Genomic DNA, 13,536 nt, shown 5'->3' on the forward strand with positions numbered 1-13,536 from the left:
CCCCCTTCCCTCCCGCCTCCCTCCAACTTCACCCCCCCCCCCCCCTGCCTGTCATCGCTATCTATCCAGCCATCAGCCCCCTTCTGTGGCCATTAGCCATTCATGAACACACTCATTAGGGCCAGGGTTGGGGGGGGGAGGTTGGGGGGGGGGGGAGGGAGGGTTGGGGGGGGGGGGGGGGGTTGGGGGGGGGTTTGAAGCTCTCCCGTCTGCGGCTGAATCGCGCTGATTAATATTTCAGCGTCTCCCGTTGCGGAGCTGAGAGCAAGTTTGCCCCGCTTAGGCTGAAGTGTCTCACTAACCCCCCCAACCCTCCCTCCCTCTCCCTGTCTGCTTCTCTTTTCCCCTCAATTCCTTTACCCCTTTCTCCCTCGCTCCTTGTCTCTCTCTCCCTTTCCCTCTCTTTCCCCTTCCCCCCTTTCCCCCCTCCCACCCCCTTCTTTTTTTCAGACTGCCTCTAGAACCTATTACAGTACCCCCACCCCACTCCACCCTCACCTCCCCCCATCCCTCTTGTTTCTCACATACACACCACGCACAACACGCACAACACGCGCGCACGCACACACACACCACGCACACACACACATACACACCACCACCAGACCCTAACGCAAACTGACTTAATTGGGCTCTTTTTGTTTCGGGAAATGGAGGGAAAGAAGAGGAGGAATGAGGAGGGGCCAATTCTTTCTTTCCGTATCCCCCCCACCCCCCTCCCCCCATCCCTCTCACAGGGCGGTGGGCTTGATGTCGGGGTATCTCTCCTGCTCTGTCGTTGGCGTGAACACGGCGGGACAAGCTGTCTGACAGACAGGGCTGTGTTGACCCCCGCTGACCTCCCCATACCTCCACCACCTCCACCACCGCACTCTCAAATGTGTTCCTCCGTGAAGCTGTTTTGGGATCCTGCTCCCTTGAGACCGTGTAGGAGAATATCGGCGGGGGCGCGTGGGGGGGGGGGTCACCCCCCTGGTCCATGGGTGATCAGAGTCACCTTGGCCTGTGTTTATGGGCCTTTCACGGAGCCTCGATTACTGTCACTTTTCATTCTCTTGACTTGTAGCAGGTCCGCGCTGCCTTTCCCGACCTGTGGAGAGCCAGTTGGAATGGAGAGAGGGGCTATCTGAATGGGTTTGGAGGGAAAGTGAAAGACTCCCCTCAGACTACCCGCGCCACAGAAGCAGACTCCCGCTGTGTCTTTGTGGACCCCGAGTACATGTTTGCGCGCGCCGCACGCCAGCGTTCTAATCGCGCAGCAGTCGCGGGGTTTCACAGGAAGTGGATTGGCGGCCATCTTGGTTGACGGGAGTCGGAATGGTTCTCCAGGCCACCACTTTCCTGTCACAACAACCCCCCCCCCCCCCCCCTTACACACATTCAGGAACCTGATTCCTTTCTCCTTTGTTCGCTCTCTCCTTGTTTGATTTCCCTTCCCTAGCCCCCCCGTGGCAGCATTCTCTTGACCTTTCCTTTGTAAGCCTGCCTGAGGTTTCTTACAGCAACTCCCTTTCCCCTTCCCCCTTCCCCGCCTCCCCCCCCCCCCAATACATTAGCCTGTGAATGACTATGGAGTTTTAGAGCTTAACTAAAAACAAAAAAGAGTAGCTTTTTGTGCATGTGATGAGTGTTGGTGGGTCTTCTGGTTTGTCGTAGGGGTGGGTGCGTGTTCCTGAAGCTGTGATACCAGTCAGACCCTTAACCCTATTATCCTGGTGCACCCCCACCTCAACTTATCTCTCACTACCCCCCCCCCCCCTCCCGCACCCCCCCCCCCCCCCTCCTCTACTCCTGGTTCTGCCGCTCCCGGGCATAGTTGGCAGGGAGCAAGCCCGCTGCTATGGCAACAACAAGAACCCTCCCTCTCCCACAGGTCTCCTTAGCAACTAGTACACTTGGCATTGCAGTAATGAGCGTGGCCGATGTGCCAGTCTTTGTGTGTGTTTGTGTGTGTGTGTTTGTGTGAGGTGTACGTGTTTATCTGTGTGTGTTTGTGTGGGCTTGTGCTTGTGTTTCACATATATATATATATATATATATATATATATATATATATATGTTTGCTATTCCAGTGTAGGTGAGAATATAAATGTGTGAGAGTCGTGTGTTATTGTGTGCCTGGTTGTGTGAATTTGTGTTTGTGATGCATCACCATAAAATAGTATACAATTTCTGCGTTTGTGTGCGTGTAAGTATGTGCGTGTGTGTAAGTGTGTGTCTGTGAGTGTGAGTGTTTGTGAGGTCTTTCAGCATCTTTTAATGCTTCAGTCGAATTGTGGATATCATTCTTCCCCGTGCTGTGAAATTGAAGCAATTAAAGCGATGATTCGATGAATTTTGCATGCCATACGCGCCACTGCGAATGAGTTTCCTGCTCTGCCGAAATTAAATTAAACCCTGAGAATGATGTTTATTAAAGTCTGATCAGAGGTGTGCACTGACCTTTAGAATGGGGAAAATTAGATCCGTATTGTTATGAATGAGATTATGTAGAGGGACATTGTGAAAAAGCAGGGTGTGCATTGATTTCATTGTTGCCCATCTGTTCCTTTGTATATGGTAGGGGGTGGTTTCACAATAATCAAATCCACACCATGCCTTTGGGCCATTAAAAGAATTTCACACACACACACACACACACACACACACACACTGTACAACAACACACAACAAGAACACACACACGCTGCAAGAACACGCAAACTCGCAAACAAACATTCACACACACTCGCGGAAAAACTCATCGAAAACACGCCCGCACACACACACGCACTCTCCTACCACACTTTGTTAAAAGGTGCTGTAAAAGCTCCCCCCCACACACACACACACACACACACACTTCAAATAACACGCAGCACTTTTTAACAACAGCGTGGCAGAGCCAGTGGAAAGAGTGGGCTGGTCCTCCCCAGACGAGCATCACAATCTGGCAGCCAGACGGAGCAGCAGCCCCGGCAGGTGAACCCTCCACTGCACCTGTTGTGTGAACACTCCCGCAGAGGGGGAAGGCGGCTAGGCCACGCCACGCCCCCCCCCCCCCCCCCCATGGAAGGCCCCCAGTGGAAAAAGCGTGCCGGCGTGGGCACGTGGCCCCGACCGTTTCCGCGTGGGCGTCAGACGACATGCCCAGATTGGGTCCCCCTCGCGACCAGCCCGGAAAAACGCACGGTCCTCCTGGCAGTCGGCGACGGACTTTCCGAACCCCCCATCCTGGTCTCAGATGCTCCGCTAATCTGTCAGCGGCTATATTTACCCTCAGAGGCCCAGGCGGCCCTGGTCCCCGCACCGCCTCAGCCCTCCCCCCCCCACACACGTGTCCCCACGGTGGCCCTGGATCGAGGAGAGCGCTTGGCCTGCAGTTCCCTCAGTCAGACTGGAGTCCCCCGCCTCCTCCGCCACGTCCGTCCCCCCGGACGTTTCCTGACTGGGGCCGTGGTGACATGGTGACACACACACACACACACACGCCTTATCTTCCGATCCCTCTTTAACGGCTCAGTGTGTTGGCACCTGCGTATCGCGTTGGAGGTACAGATGACCTGATCATCCGAGCGCTTCTTTTTCTACATTTGCACTCCTTTCACACGTCCGAATGAAGAGCACCTCTAAGCTCGGTGGTGGAGGGATTGGACAGACACCTGCAGCATGGCCGCACGCCGGATCTCAAAAGATATAGCGGATGCAAGGCCAAACCAGAAACGGGCGTCGAATCAAATCTTTTTGGCTCGGTTTGCGTGCCGACGCCGTCGTGACCGCGGGAGGTGGATGAAGATGATGACATGTGGCGTCCAAGTTACTGTATCTCACCTCCTCATATGAGAGGGGCCTTTTTTAATCTTTTTAATTTGAGAGCCTTCCAAAAGAGCCCTGCCCAGCTGTCTCCTTTCAAAGCAGGGAAACGAAAGGAATCGTCTTACTCTTAGTTTCAGAGGCAATAAGATCTCTCCCTCATTCTACCTCTTTATCTCTCACTCTCCTCTCTCTCTCTCTCTCTCTCTCTCTCTCACTCTCCTCTCTCTCTCTCTCTCTCTCTCTCTCTCTTTCTTTCTTTCTTTGTCACTCCCTTTCGCGTTAAGCCACTTGCAATGGCAGACCATAGCAGTTTACTCAGTGCCATATCATAGCTACCATTAGGCCCTTTACCCTCTCCCTTTCTCCCTTTCTCCCTTTCTCCCTTTCTCCCTCTCTCTTCTCCCCCCCCTCTCTCTCCCTCTTTCCCCCCTCTTCTCCCCCCCCCCTCCTCTCCCCCCTTTCTCCCTTTCTCCCTTTCTCTCTCTCTCTCTCTCTCTCTCTCTCTCTCTCTCTCTCTCTCTCTCTCCCTCTCTCCTGACAGAGACGGCACCTACCCCCCTGCTCCCATTAATCCGCATGCCTCCTAAATTCTTTATTTCCCTTCAAAGGGACAAGCCGAGCCGTGACATCAATCAGGGGAAGCGAATATTTAGCCGCCGCTAATTTCCATCAATAGCCCCGAGACGAGCTTAGCTGACAAAACTCATTCCTGAGCCGAACAAAACTGCTTGTGTTGCCCCCCTCCCCCCCTCCCTCCCTCTCCCTTCTGAAGAGGCATCACCTTAAATACTGCCACTGTCTTTCTCTACCTCTCCCCTTTGACAGTGTGTGTGTGTGTGTATGTGTGTGGGGGGGCTTATCCAATAGAATGCGTGCAGGATTGGGAAGCACCCATTGAGTATGCATAATGGCTTCTGTAGGAATAGTTTCTGTAGGAAATGGATTGTTAAATATCAGTTTGAGTGCGGCAAACGGCTTTTGCCGCTCCCACCGGAACAGGCGCACCCTGCCTATTAGGGAGCACGCCACTGCGCCGCCCCGCTCTCGAGGTGATTTGAATCGGGTGAGTGGTTTCTTTTTCTGAGAGTTCCCTCAGAGTTCTCTCTCTCTCTCTCTCTCTCTCTCTCTCTCTCTCTCTCTCTCTCTCTCTCTCTCTCATAGTAGGGCAGGGTTAGGGTCTGGGTAGGTTGGGTGAGTGAAGGGGGTTGGGGGGTATTTTGAGAGTACCTTATTGTGTGGCTTGTAGGGTTCTCACAGTGGGCCCCAAGCTGAACCGCCCCCTCCACCCCCACTCTCACCCCAGCTGCCACCCACACCCCCCACCCCCCCACCCCCACCCCCGATGCCAGCCAGTCAAGCTCAGCGAGACAGCCCACACTCTCAGAACCCCTCCCTCCCACCCCCCCTTCCCAAGGACGCACTGGCGACAAACTGCCGCCCAGGGAGCTTCCCCAGCGGGGGGGGGGGGGGGGGGGGGGTCTCTGGCACGCTGCCAGGCCCCACAGAGGGCTCTTTCACACGGGGGCTCAGCCTGGCGTCGTGGCGTGTGGACGGCTGGAACATGGGCCACCATTAAGTCGCATCGATCGGCAGCATTGACCCGCCGAGTCCAACTGCAGAATCGAGCAGAGTCGGACGGAGCCGGGATCGATGGGGAGCAGGGTGGGGGAGCGCCGAGGGCCGAATCAAGGGGTCTGAGAGAGGTCTGAGAGAGGTCGTTATCGAGCACTAAGTTCAGGGAGTGCTCCTGCTCAGTCTCCCAGGGTGAGGATCTGAGTTGGGCATGAAGCACTCTGCCCCGGGCCGGGACTCCAGCTCTGCCCCACTCTGCCCCACTCTGCCCCGCTCTGCCCCACTCTGCCTCGCTCTGCCCCACTCTGCCCCGCTCTGCCTCGCTCTGCCTCGTTCTGCCTCGCTCTGCCTCGCTCTGCCCCACTCTGCCCCGGGCCGGTAACCCTGGCTCTCCCCTGCGTCAGGGGGAAGTGGAGGAGCGTGAACTTGTCCAATTTGGAAGAAGAGAAAATCCCTTTCAGCTGGTTAATCTGCAGACAGAGAGGGTTTGGGAGGGTTTGGGAGTGACTTGGTGGGGGGGGGGGGGGGGCTGTGTGACATTAGAGCCAAGTCAGGTATCGTTATCGAGATCCCTAACAAACACTGAGCTCAAGCTGATTGTGTCGCTCTGGGTGAGTGAGGGGTGCGGGGGGGGGGGGGATCAGGGTGCCAGGCACAGTGACACTTGGCTGGCAGAGACATTGTCATGTGAAGGACTTCTGTCCTGTTCCCCTCTCAGATTTAGTGGCCAAAAACGCCACATCACTCGTTATTTTTAAAAAAATTTTTATTTATTTTTTTTTTTTTTTTACAATGAATTCTCTGACGTTTGCTTGGCTGGGCGGACTGTCTGCCGGAGCAAAACATAGGGGTGTGTTTGATTCGACATTGGCTGACACCTCAGCTCGAGGGGACGAGGCAGTGCAAGTCCCTGTGAGTTAGCACAGCCATCACTTCATGTATTATTAAGCCTCCCCACCATATCTGCTCTGGGAAGGGAATGTGGGTACGATTTGAAATAGCTACTGGACCCTGTTGTGTTGTGTTGTGTGTTGCTGTGGGTCTCTTCACCGTGCGCTTGATTCGTCTGGTGCTTAGTGCCAGGGGGGCGGCAAATTTCCATTTTATGAATATTTGATGTACACAATAAAGTTTTCAATTCTATTATATTTAAGCCGTGAGGTAGGATAGTACAAAGACACCCTCAAGGACAAAAAACTCAGAGGAACGGAATTGTTCCTCTTTAATCTGTGGGAAATTGAATGGGTGGTTAGTTAGTTATGACGGTCTTCAACTGTCTCCTCTAACTATCCTTCACTGGTACGAGAATGTCTTTGGTTGTACTGTTTGGATTATAATGCAGATTTCACAGACAATAGCCACCAATACTAATGAACCTATAGAAAATGTGTTCATGCTGAATGGAAAACTCACCATAGAATAACTACCCAGTTGGACAGAAAACTAGATACTGGACTACTCCCCTCCTCCTCCTCCTCCCTCCTCCCCTCCTCCCTCATCCTCCCTCATCCTCCCCTCCTCTCCTCCTCCTCTCCTCCTCCTCCTGCTCCCCCTCCCTCCTTCCTCCCTCATCCTCCCCTCCTCTCCCTCCTCCTCTCCCCTCCTCCTCTCCTCCTCCTCCTCCTCCTCCCCTCCTCCTCCCCTCCTCTACTCCTCCTCCTTCCCTCCTCTCCTCCTCGTCCCCTCCTCCTCGTCCCCTCCTCCTCTCCCTCCTCCCCCTCCTCTCCCCTCCTCTCTCCTTCTCCTCCTCCTCCTCTCCTCCTCCTCCTCCTCCTCTCCTCTCCCCCTCCTCCTCCCCCTCCTCCTCCTCCTGCTCCTCCCCCTCCTCCCCTCCTCCTCTCCTCTCCCCATCCTCCTCCTCCTCCTCCCCCTCCTCCCTCTCCTTCCTCTCCTCTCCCCCTCCTCCTCCCCCTCCTCCCCCTCCTCCTCCTCCTCCCCCTCCCCTCCTCCTCCCCCTCCTCCCCTCCTCCTCTCCTCCCCCCCTCCTCCTACCCATTGGATCATGGCGCGTCAGGAGTGGCTGCGTCGTGCCCACGCTGACCTGCCAGAGTGTTGTGTGAGCCGCCCCGCTGGGAGTGCCCCCGAATCAACCGGGGATTATCTGGGGATTGTCTGGGATTACCCGGGATGGAGCGGGATTAACACTGACTGCCTGTTTTCGGGGGCCAAATTGCCCGTGACTCAGACTCGCTCACCCCACAAATGGGAGGAGCCACACCTACTCACCACCACCTGTAACCCAGGCATCTATTCTTACCCTCTAACACCCAAACAGACACACGCGCAAACAGGATGTCAGCGGGAGCTGGCCGCCGTCCAGGGCACTGTGGACAACACAGCGACAGGAAGGAAGCGGGAGAGCCCTGCTCCCTCCGCCATGTTGGCCACAGTAAACTCTGTCCAATCTCCCGAGCAGGTGGATTCATCAGATAAAGAGGGTTTGGCTCTAAAATCCCTCCAAGTCCAGGGTTGCTTATCTGTGATACTGGGGGGCTGAGGGCTAAATTGAGATTTAAAACGGACAGGTCTCATGCAGTCGGGGCTTTGGGTCCGGCTTTGACTAATGACGTCCAGGCTTCCTGTCCCCCATGGAGGAGTGACATCAAAATCATTTTGCGGATGCGATACGGCCCTATCTCTACCTATGATTTGCTGGTCGCCATTTTGCCAGGTGGTGATGAGGTGGTGGCGAAGTGGGGAGAAGTAAGTGTGGGAGGAGGGTGTTCGGTTTGGGCAAAACAGGGCGTGTGTGTGTGTGTGTGGGGGGGCGGCAAAAGAGCAAGAGGGGTCGACGGTGTGGCATGTAGAGGTAGCCCTTGTACCCCCCCCCCCCACACTCCCACAGTGCCCTGGCCCAGCTCAGATGAAAGGCAGACATGAGGAAAAGCTGCAGCATCAAACAACCAATGTCCCTCCCTCCCTCCCTCCCTCCCTCCCTCCCTCCCTCCCTCCCTCCCTCCCTCCCTCCCTCCCTCCCTCCCTCCCTCCCTCCCTCCCTCCCTCCCTCCCTCCCTCCCTCCCTCCCTCCCTCCCTCCCTCCCTCCCCCCCTCCCCCCCTCCCTCCCTCCCTCCCTGCCTCACACACACACACACACGCTCCAAAAACACAATGCACTACTGTTCACCGCCAGTCTGCACGTTTACCCGGTTGCCGTGGTTACCTTCCATCGGTGATGTCGCGGGAAGGCATTGGCAGATCACCTGAATTCACTTGCTTCCCATTTGCACGCGAGCGCGTCCGCAATTTTGATTTATTTGTGTGTCCTACTGTGCAATTTGGTGTGAATACAAATATTCCACGCCTTTACTGGGGAATGGATGTGAGGAAGGGTAAATACCATCATTATACCCTGGTGTCTCTCAGCCAAGAAGCTAGGAGGAGGGAAGACAGGGAATGGGGGGGGGGGGGAATATTCACCAACAAAAGCTTGAGTTTCTTACATTTCACATGTCTGTCGTCCTGGACATGCAGACAAGAAAGATCATCTTGGCGACACTATTTTCTTACATAACGTATTGTAAGACATTCATGAAAAGAAGGCTTAAGGGTCTAACTGCTGGATGTGAATCACTTACCGGATAAATATTTCAAATATTTCACGGCGTAAAAGAGGGGAAAAAAGTCTTCATATTTCATGAAACACTGAAATATGTACCGAGTTATAAAACACCCAGGTGGAGCCTGCGTTGTGAAGACAAGTCCAACCTTGAGAGGACAGGAGCAGGCCGAGGTGCGAAGCACCGGATGGGAAGGTGACGGAGAGGGTGAGAGAGTGGGAGAGAAAAAAGAGAGAGAGAGAAGGAGACAGACTTCATACTGGAGGAGGAGGGGAGACACAAGCATTTGTTTAGCTTGCTCCCAGTTTAGCCTTTCCAATACATCCCCCTCGCACACAGAGAGAGAGAGAGAGAGAGAGAGAGAGAGAGAGAGAGAGAGAGAGAGAGAGAGAGAAAGAGAGAGACAGAGAGAGAGAGACAGAGAGAGAGAGAGACAGAGAGAGAGAGAGAGAGAGAGAGAGAGAGAGAGAGAGAGAGAGAGAGATAGACAGAGAGAGAGAGAGAGAGAGACAAAGAGAGAGACAGAGAGAGAGAGACAGAGAGAGAGAGAGAGAGAGAGAGAGAGAGAGAGAGAGAGAGAGAGAGAGAGAGAGAGAGAGACAGAGAGACAGAGAGAGAGATAGATAAACAAACACACACACACACACACACACACACAGAGAGAGACAGAGAGAGAGAGAGAAAGAGAGAGAGAGACAAAGAGAGACAAAGAGAGACAGTGAGAGAGAGAAAGACATATGAGAGAGAGAGAGAGTGAGAGAGAGAGAGAGAGAGAGAGAGAGACAGAGACAGAGAGAGCGCGGCACAGGGCCAGACTGGCACCCACTTCAAACAGCTCCCCAGCCAGCCACATCGAACCAGGGATTATCTTACATCCACCCGGCTGAAGACAGGAGAAGTGGAAGAGGAGAGAGGGAAGGAAGGAAGGAGAGAGGGAAGGAAGGGAGGAGAGAGGGAAGGAAGGAGAGAGGGAAGGAAGGAGGGGACGGAGAGGAGGGATGGATGCAGACGAAGAGAGGGAAAGCATGGTGGTGATGGACGGTGCCTCACCAGAATACTTTGATGACAACATGGTCAGGAGGTTGCAGCGGCCTTGAGTGGTCTCACCTGAAGGTTTCCATGGGGGTGAAACGTTCACACATCTGGTTCACGCCTGGTCACTTTGGCTTCTGTCAAGACAACAAATTGATTGTCTTCAATTGATGTACTGTTCGACAGCCAAGAGCCAGTCTCCTGTGCTTTTCCCAGGACGGTGACTCGATGACAGCTCAGACTGTACTGTGGGCTCAGCATGAACGAGGACGAGTCTGGTCTTTATCGATCAGCTAAGCTTCTCTACTACTGCGAATCCACACCCTCTTTATCCAGGAGGAACAGTGTCTGTGAACTGCCTTATCTGTGTCGTAATGGTTGCCTTCAGGACTCAAAATGTGTTTGGCAATCTAAAATAACCTTTCACTTTCTTTTTTGCCTTTCTCTCTCTCTCTCTCTCTCTCTCTCTCTCTCTCTCTCTCTCTCTCTCTCTCTCTCTCTCTCTCTCTCTCTCTCTCTCTCTCTCTCTGCATCTCTCTCTCTCTCTCTCTCTCTCTCTCTCTCTCTCTCTCTCTCTCTCTCTCTCTCTCTCTCTCTCTCTCTCTCTCTCTCTCTCTCTCTCTCTCTCTCTCTCTCTCTCTCTCTCTCTCTCTCTCTCTCTCTCTCTCTCTCTCTCTCTCTCTCTCTCTCTCTCTCTCTCTCTCTGTAGAACTCCATCCGCCACAACCTGTCCCTCCACACGCGGTTCATCCGGGTGCAGAACGAGGGCACAGGGAAAAGCTCCTGGTGGATGCTGAACCCCGACGGCGCCAAGAACGGCAAGGCGCCGCGCCGCCGTGCCGTCTCCATGGACAACAGCGCCAAGTACCTGAAGAGCAAGGGCCGCGTGAGCCGCAAGAGAGTGGGGCGGCCCGGGATGGGGGCGGGGGCGGGGCCGGGGGCGGGGCTCCAGGGCTCCCCGGAGAGAGGCAGCCCCCCAGGGAAGGCCCTCCCGGGCGGCGGGGGCCCGGCAGGGGCCGAGGGGGAGTATGACGCCTGGACGGAGCTCCACTCGCGGGCCAGCTCGTCAGCCTCCACCCTGAGCGGACGCCTGTCCCCCATCCTGGCCGAGGGCGAGCTGGAGGAGCCGGAGGAGGGGGGCCTGTCCTGCTCCGTCTCCCCCCACCTGTACCCCTCGCCCTCCAGCGCCCGCTCCCCGGTCATGGGCGCCGGGGGCCACCCCGTGGAGCAGCTCCCCCAGCTGGCTAACCTGACGGGGGCCATCAGCCTGGAGGAGAGGCTGCTGGAGGACGGCTACCACCACCAGCACCAGCCGCCTGCCCCGAACAAGCACTCCCTGGTGTACCACTACAGCTCTGGGGGGTCCAAGAGCCAGGGCTCCTACTGCGGCACCGTGTACAGTCAGACTGGCATGGGCATGCTGCGCCACCACTCGCCCATGCAAACCATCCAGGAGAACAAGGCCGCCAGCTTCGGCGGAACCATGAGGTCGTACTCTGATACCAATGCCCTGCAGAGTCTGCTGACGGCGGGTCCGGCTGGGCCTGGGGGGCCGGGGGGGCAGCAGTACTGTGGTAAGGACATGAGGCTGGGTCAGGAGAGGGACACCCACCCGGTCATGGGGCCTTCCAGTAACGGAGTCTCCTCCGCTCGCCACAGCCACCACCCTGGACATAACGGGCACGCTCACGGCGTCGCTCACGGCCACGGCTCACAGCTTCACAGCCAGAACGGAATCCACAGCCATAACCCCAACCCCGTGACCAACCACAACCACAACCACAACACTTTGCACAACCACAATTCGCCTCACGGCCACAACCTCGGCCAGCACCTCAGTCAGAACCACACGCACACGCCCCCCCGGGGTCCTGCCCCAGCGCCCCGCGTCGCCAGCGCCCACGCCCAGCCCTACGGCCACAAAAACCCCTACTTGTACAGCCCCCCTTCCCACGCACACCTCCCCGCCTCCACCACCCTGCCCCCCAATCCCGCCGGCATGCTGGGCATGCCCCAGGACTCTTGTCACCTGGCGACCGCTCCCCACCCGCACCCCCGCCACAACGCCTACCCCGGCCCGCAGCACCAAGGCATGGGCCACGGACCGTACCACCACGCCCAGTTGATGGGGGGAGGCAACGGGGGAAGCTACCACGGCTACCACCAGCCTCACCCCCCCGAGAGGCTGCCGGCAGACCTGGATCTGGACATCTTCCACGGCAGCCTCGACTGCGACGTGGAGTCGATACTCCTCCACGACATCATGGACTCTGGGGAAGAGATGGACTTTAATTTCGACTGCTCCCTGGCTCAGGGGGTTGGCATGGGTATGGGTATGGGCATGGGCATGGGAGTGGGCCTGGGCATGGGCGGACTGGCAGGACCTCAGCAGAACCACAACAATCAGAGCTGGGTGCCCGGCTGAGCCCTTCCACCCGCATTCTGTAGTTCTGCCTTTTCAGAAAGACTCCATTACCCATAAAGCACTGTGCTCGGCTGTGACATTCCTGGACTGAAACGGCGACTGCGGGACCGAGGCTCGGTCTCTCCCATCCCTCTGTGTGGCCATGCCTCCCATCCCTCCATTCTCTCCCTCCGGGGCGTACAGATTTCATGTCACATTAGTTTCTCTCGTGTCTGCTATACTGTGATGACAATCGCTCTGCTGTGTTTGCCCAACATCAGTCCCTCAGTCACCATGAAGACTTGAGCCCACAAGCACTTTACAACCAGTGGGTTCAGAGTCCCCTCGCTAGCTCTGTCACAGAGGCGTCCGCTAACAGGCAGGTTTGAAAGGTAGAATGGCAGGCCTGTGGGAGATGAGAACAGTGCTTGCGGCGTTGAGGGTTAGCATTGCTGTTCCGAACCATAGACGGTGGGCAAGACATTACAGCTTACAGGCCTTGTAGGGTTGATATTGTTACTGATGTCTGGTTTCGAATCAAGCAAGATCCAGTCTTAAAGACGTGAGTCCTTCAGTTACTTGTGCCTCTAAATCTCAATCTCAATCTGTCTATCGAAACATATCCGGTTAGGGAGCATGAAGCGTACCATGTGTGACTTTATAATCCCCGTTTGGAAAGTTGGATTTTGTCTTTGCGGGAAGGGATGTCTGATGGCCGCGTCATGAAGCACACAGTGTGTCACCTCACTTCACCTGAGTTTCAGGCATCGCTGTTCATCTCTCTCGCTCTGTCTCTCCCTTTCGCTGTCTCCCTCTCTCTTTTATCGCTCCCTCTCTCCATCTCACCCTCAACACGAGACTTGTCTCTCTCCCCTAGTCTCTTCTCTCTCTCTCCCCTCCGCCGAGGGATACGAAGCGATCGGCCCCTCTCGCAGGGTCGTTAATGTCGCTTGATTGAAATTCAGCATCTTGCTTTTAATCTCCGAAAGTGATGCAGCAGCCATGCATCACCGTGAATCTAACACCACACCTCCCCCGCTCTCTCTCTCTCTCTCCCTCTCTCCCTCTCCCTCTCTCTCTCCCCTCTCTCTCTCTCCCTCTCTCCCTCCCTCTCTCCCTCTCTCTCTCCCTCTCTCTCTCACTCCCTCCCTCTCTCCCTCCCTCCCTCCCTCCCT

General features: G+C 55.8%; 1 protein-coding gene across 2 annotated transcripts in view; it reads left to right on the forward strand.

Moving 5' to 3' along the window:
- LOC146301371 (forkhead box protein O6-like) overlaps positions 1–13,270 on the forward strand; it is a 31,008-nt gene extending 17,738 nt beyond the window's left edge. Inside the window, exons 2-3 of one of the 2 annotated variants that reach the window (XM_084670787.1) lie at positions 10,667–11,641; positions 11,687–13,270. In XM_084670787.1, the coding sequence (XP_084526913.1) occupies positions 10,667–11,641; positions 11,687–12,382 (1,671 nt within the window). In that variant the 3' untranslated portion in view covers positions 12,383–13,270. Of the gene's footprint in view, positions 1–10,666 lie in introns of both variants that reach the window. The other variant, XM_084670778.1, reaches the window with a different exon arrangement.
- Positions 13,271–13,536: the final 266 nt, after the last annotated feature.

The sequence above is a fragment of the Hypomesus nipponensis genome, chromosome 2 (genome assembly GCF_054491055.1).
Source record: "Hypomesus nipponensis isolate SF chromosome 2, ASM5449105v1, whole genome shotgun sequence".
NCBI lineage: Eukaryota > Metazoa > Chordata > Actinopteri > Osmeriformes > Osmeridae > Hypomesus > Hypomesus nipponensis.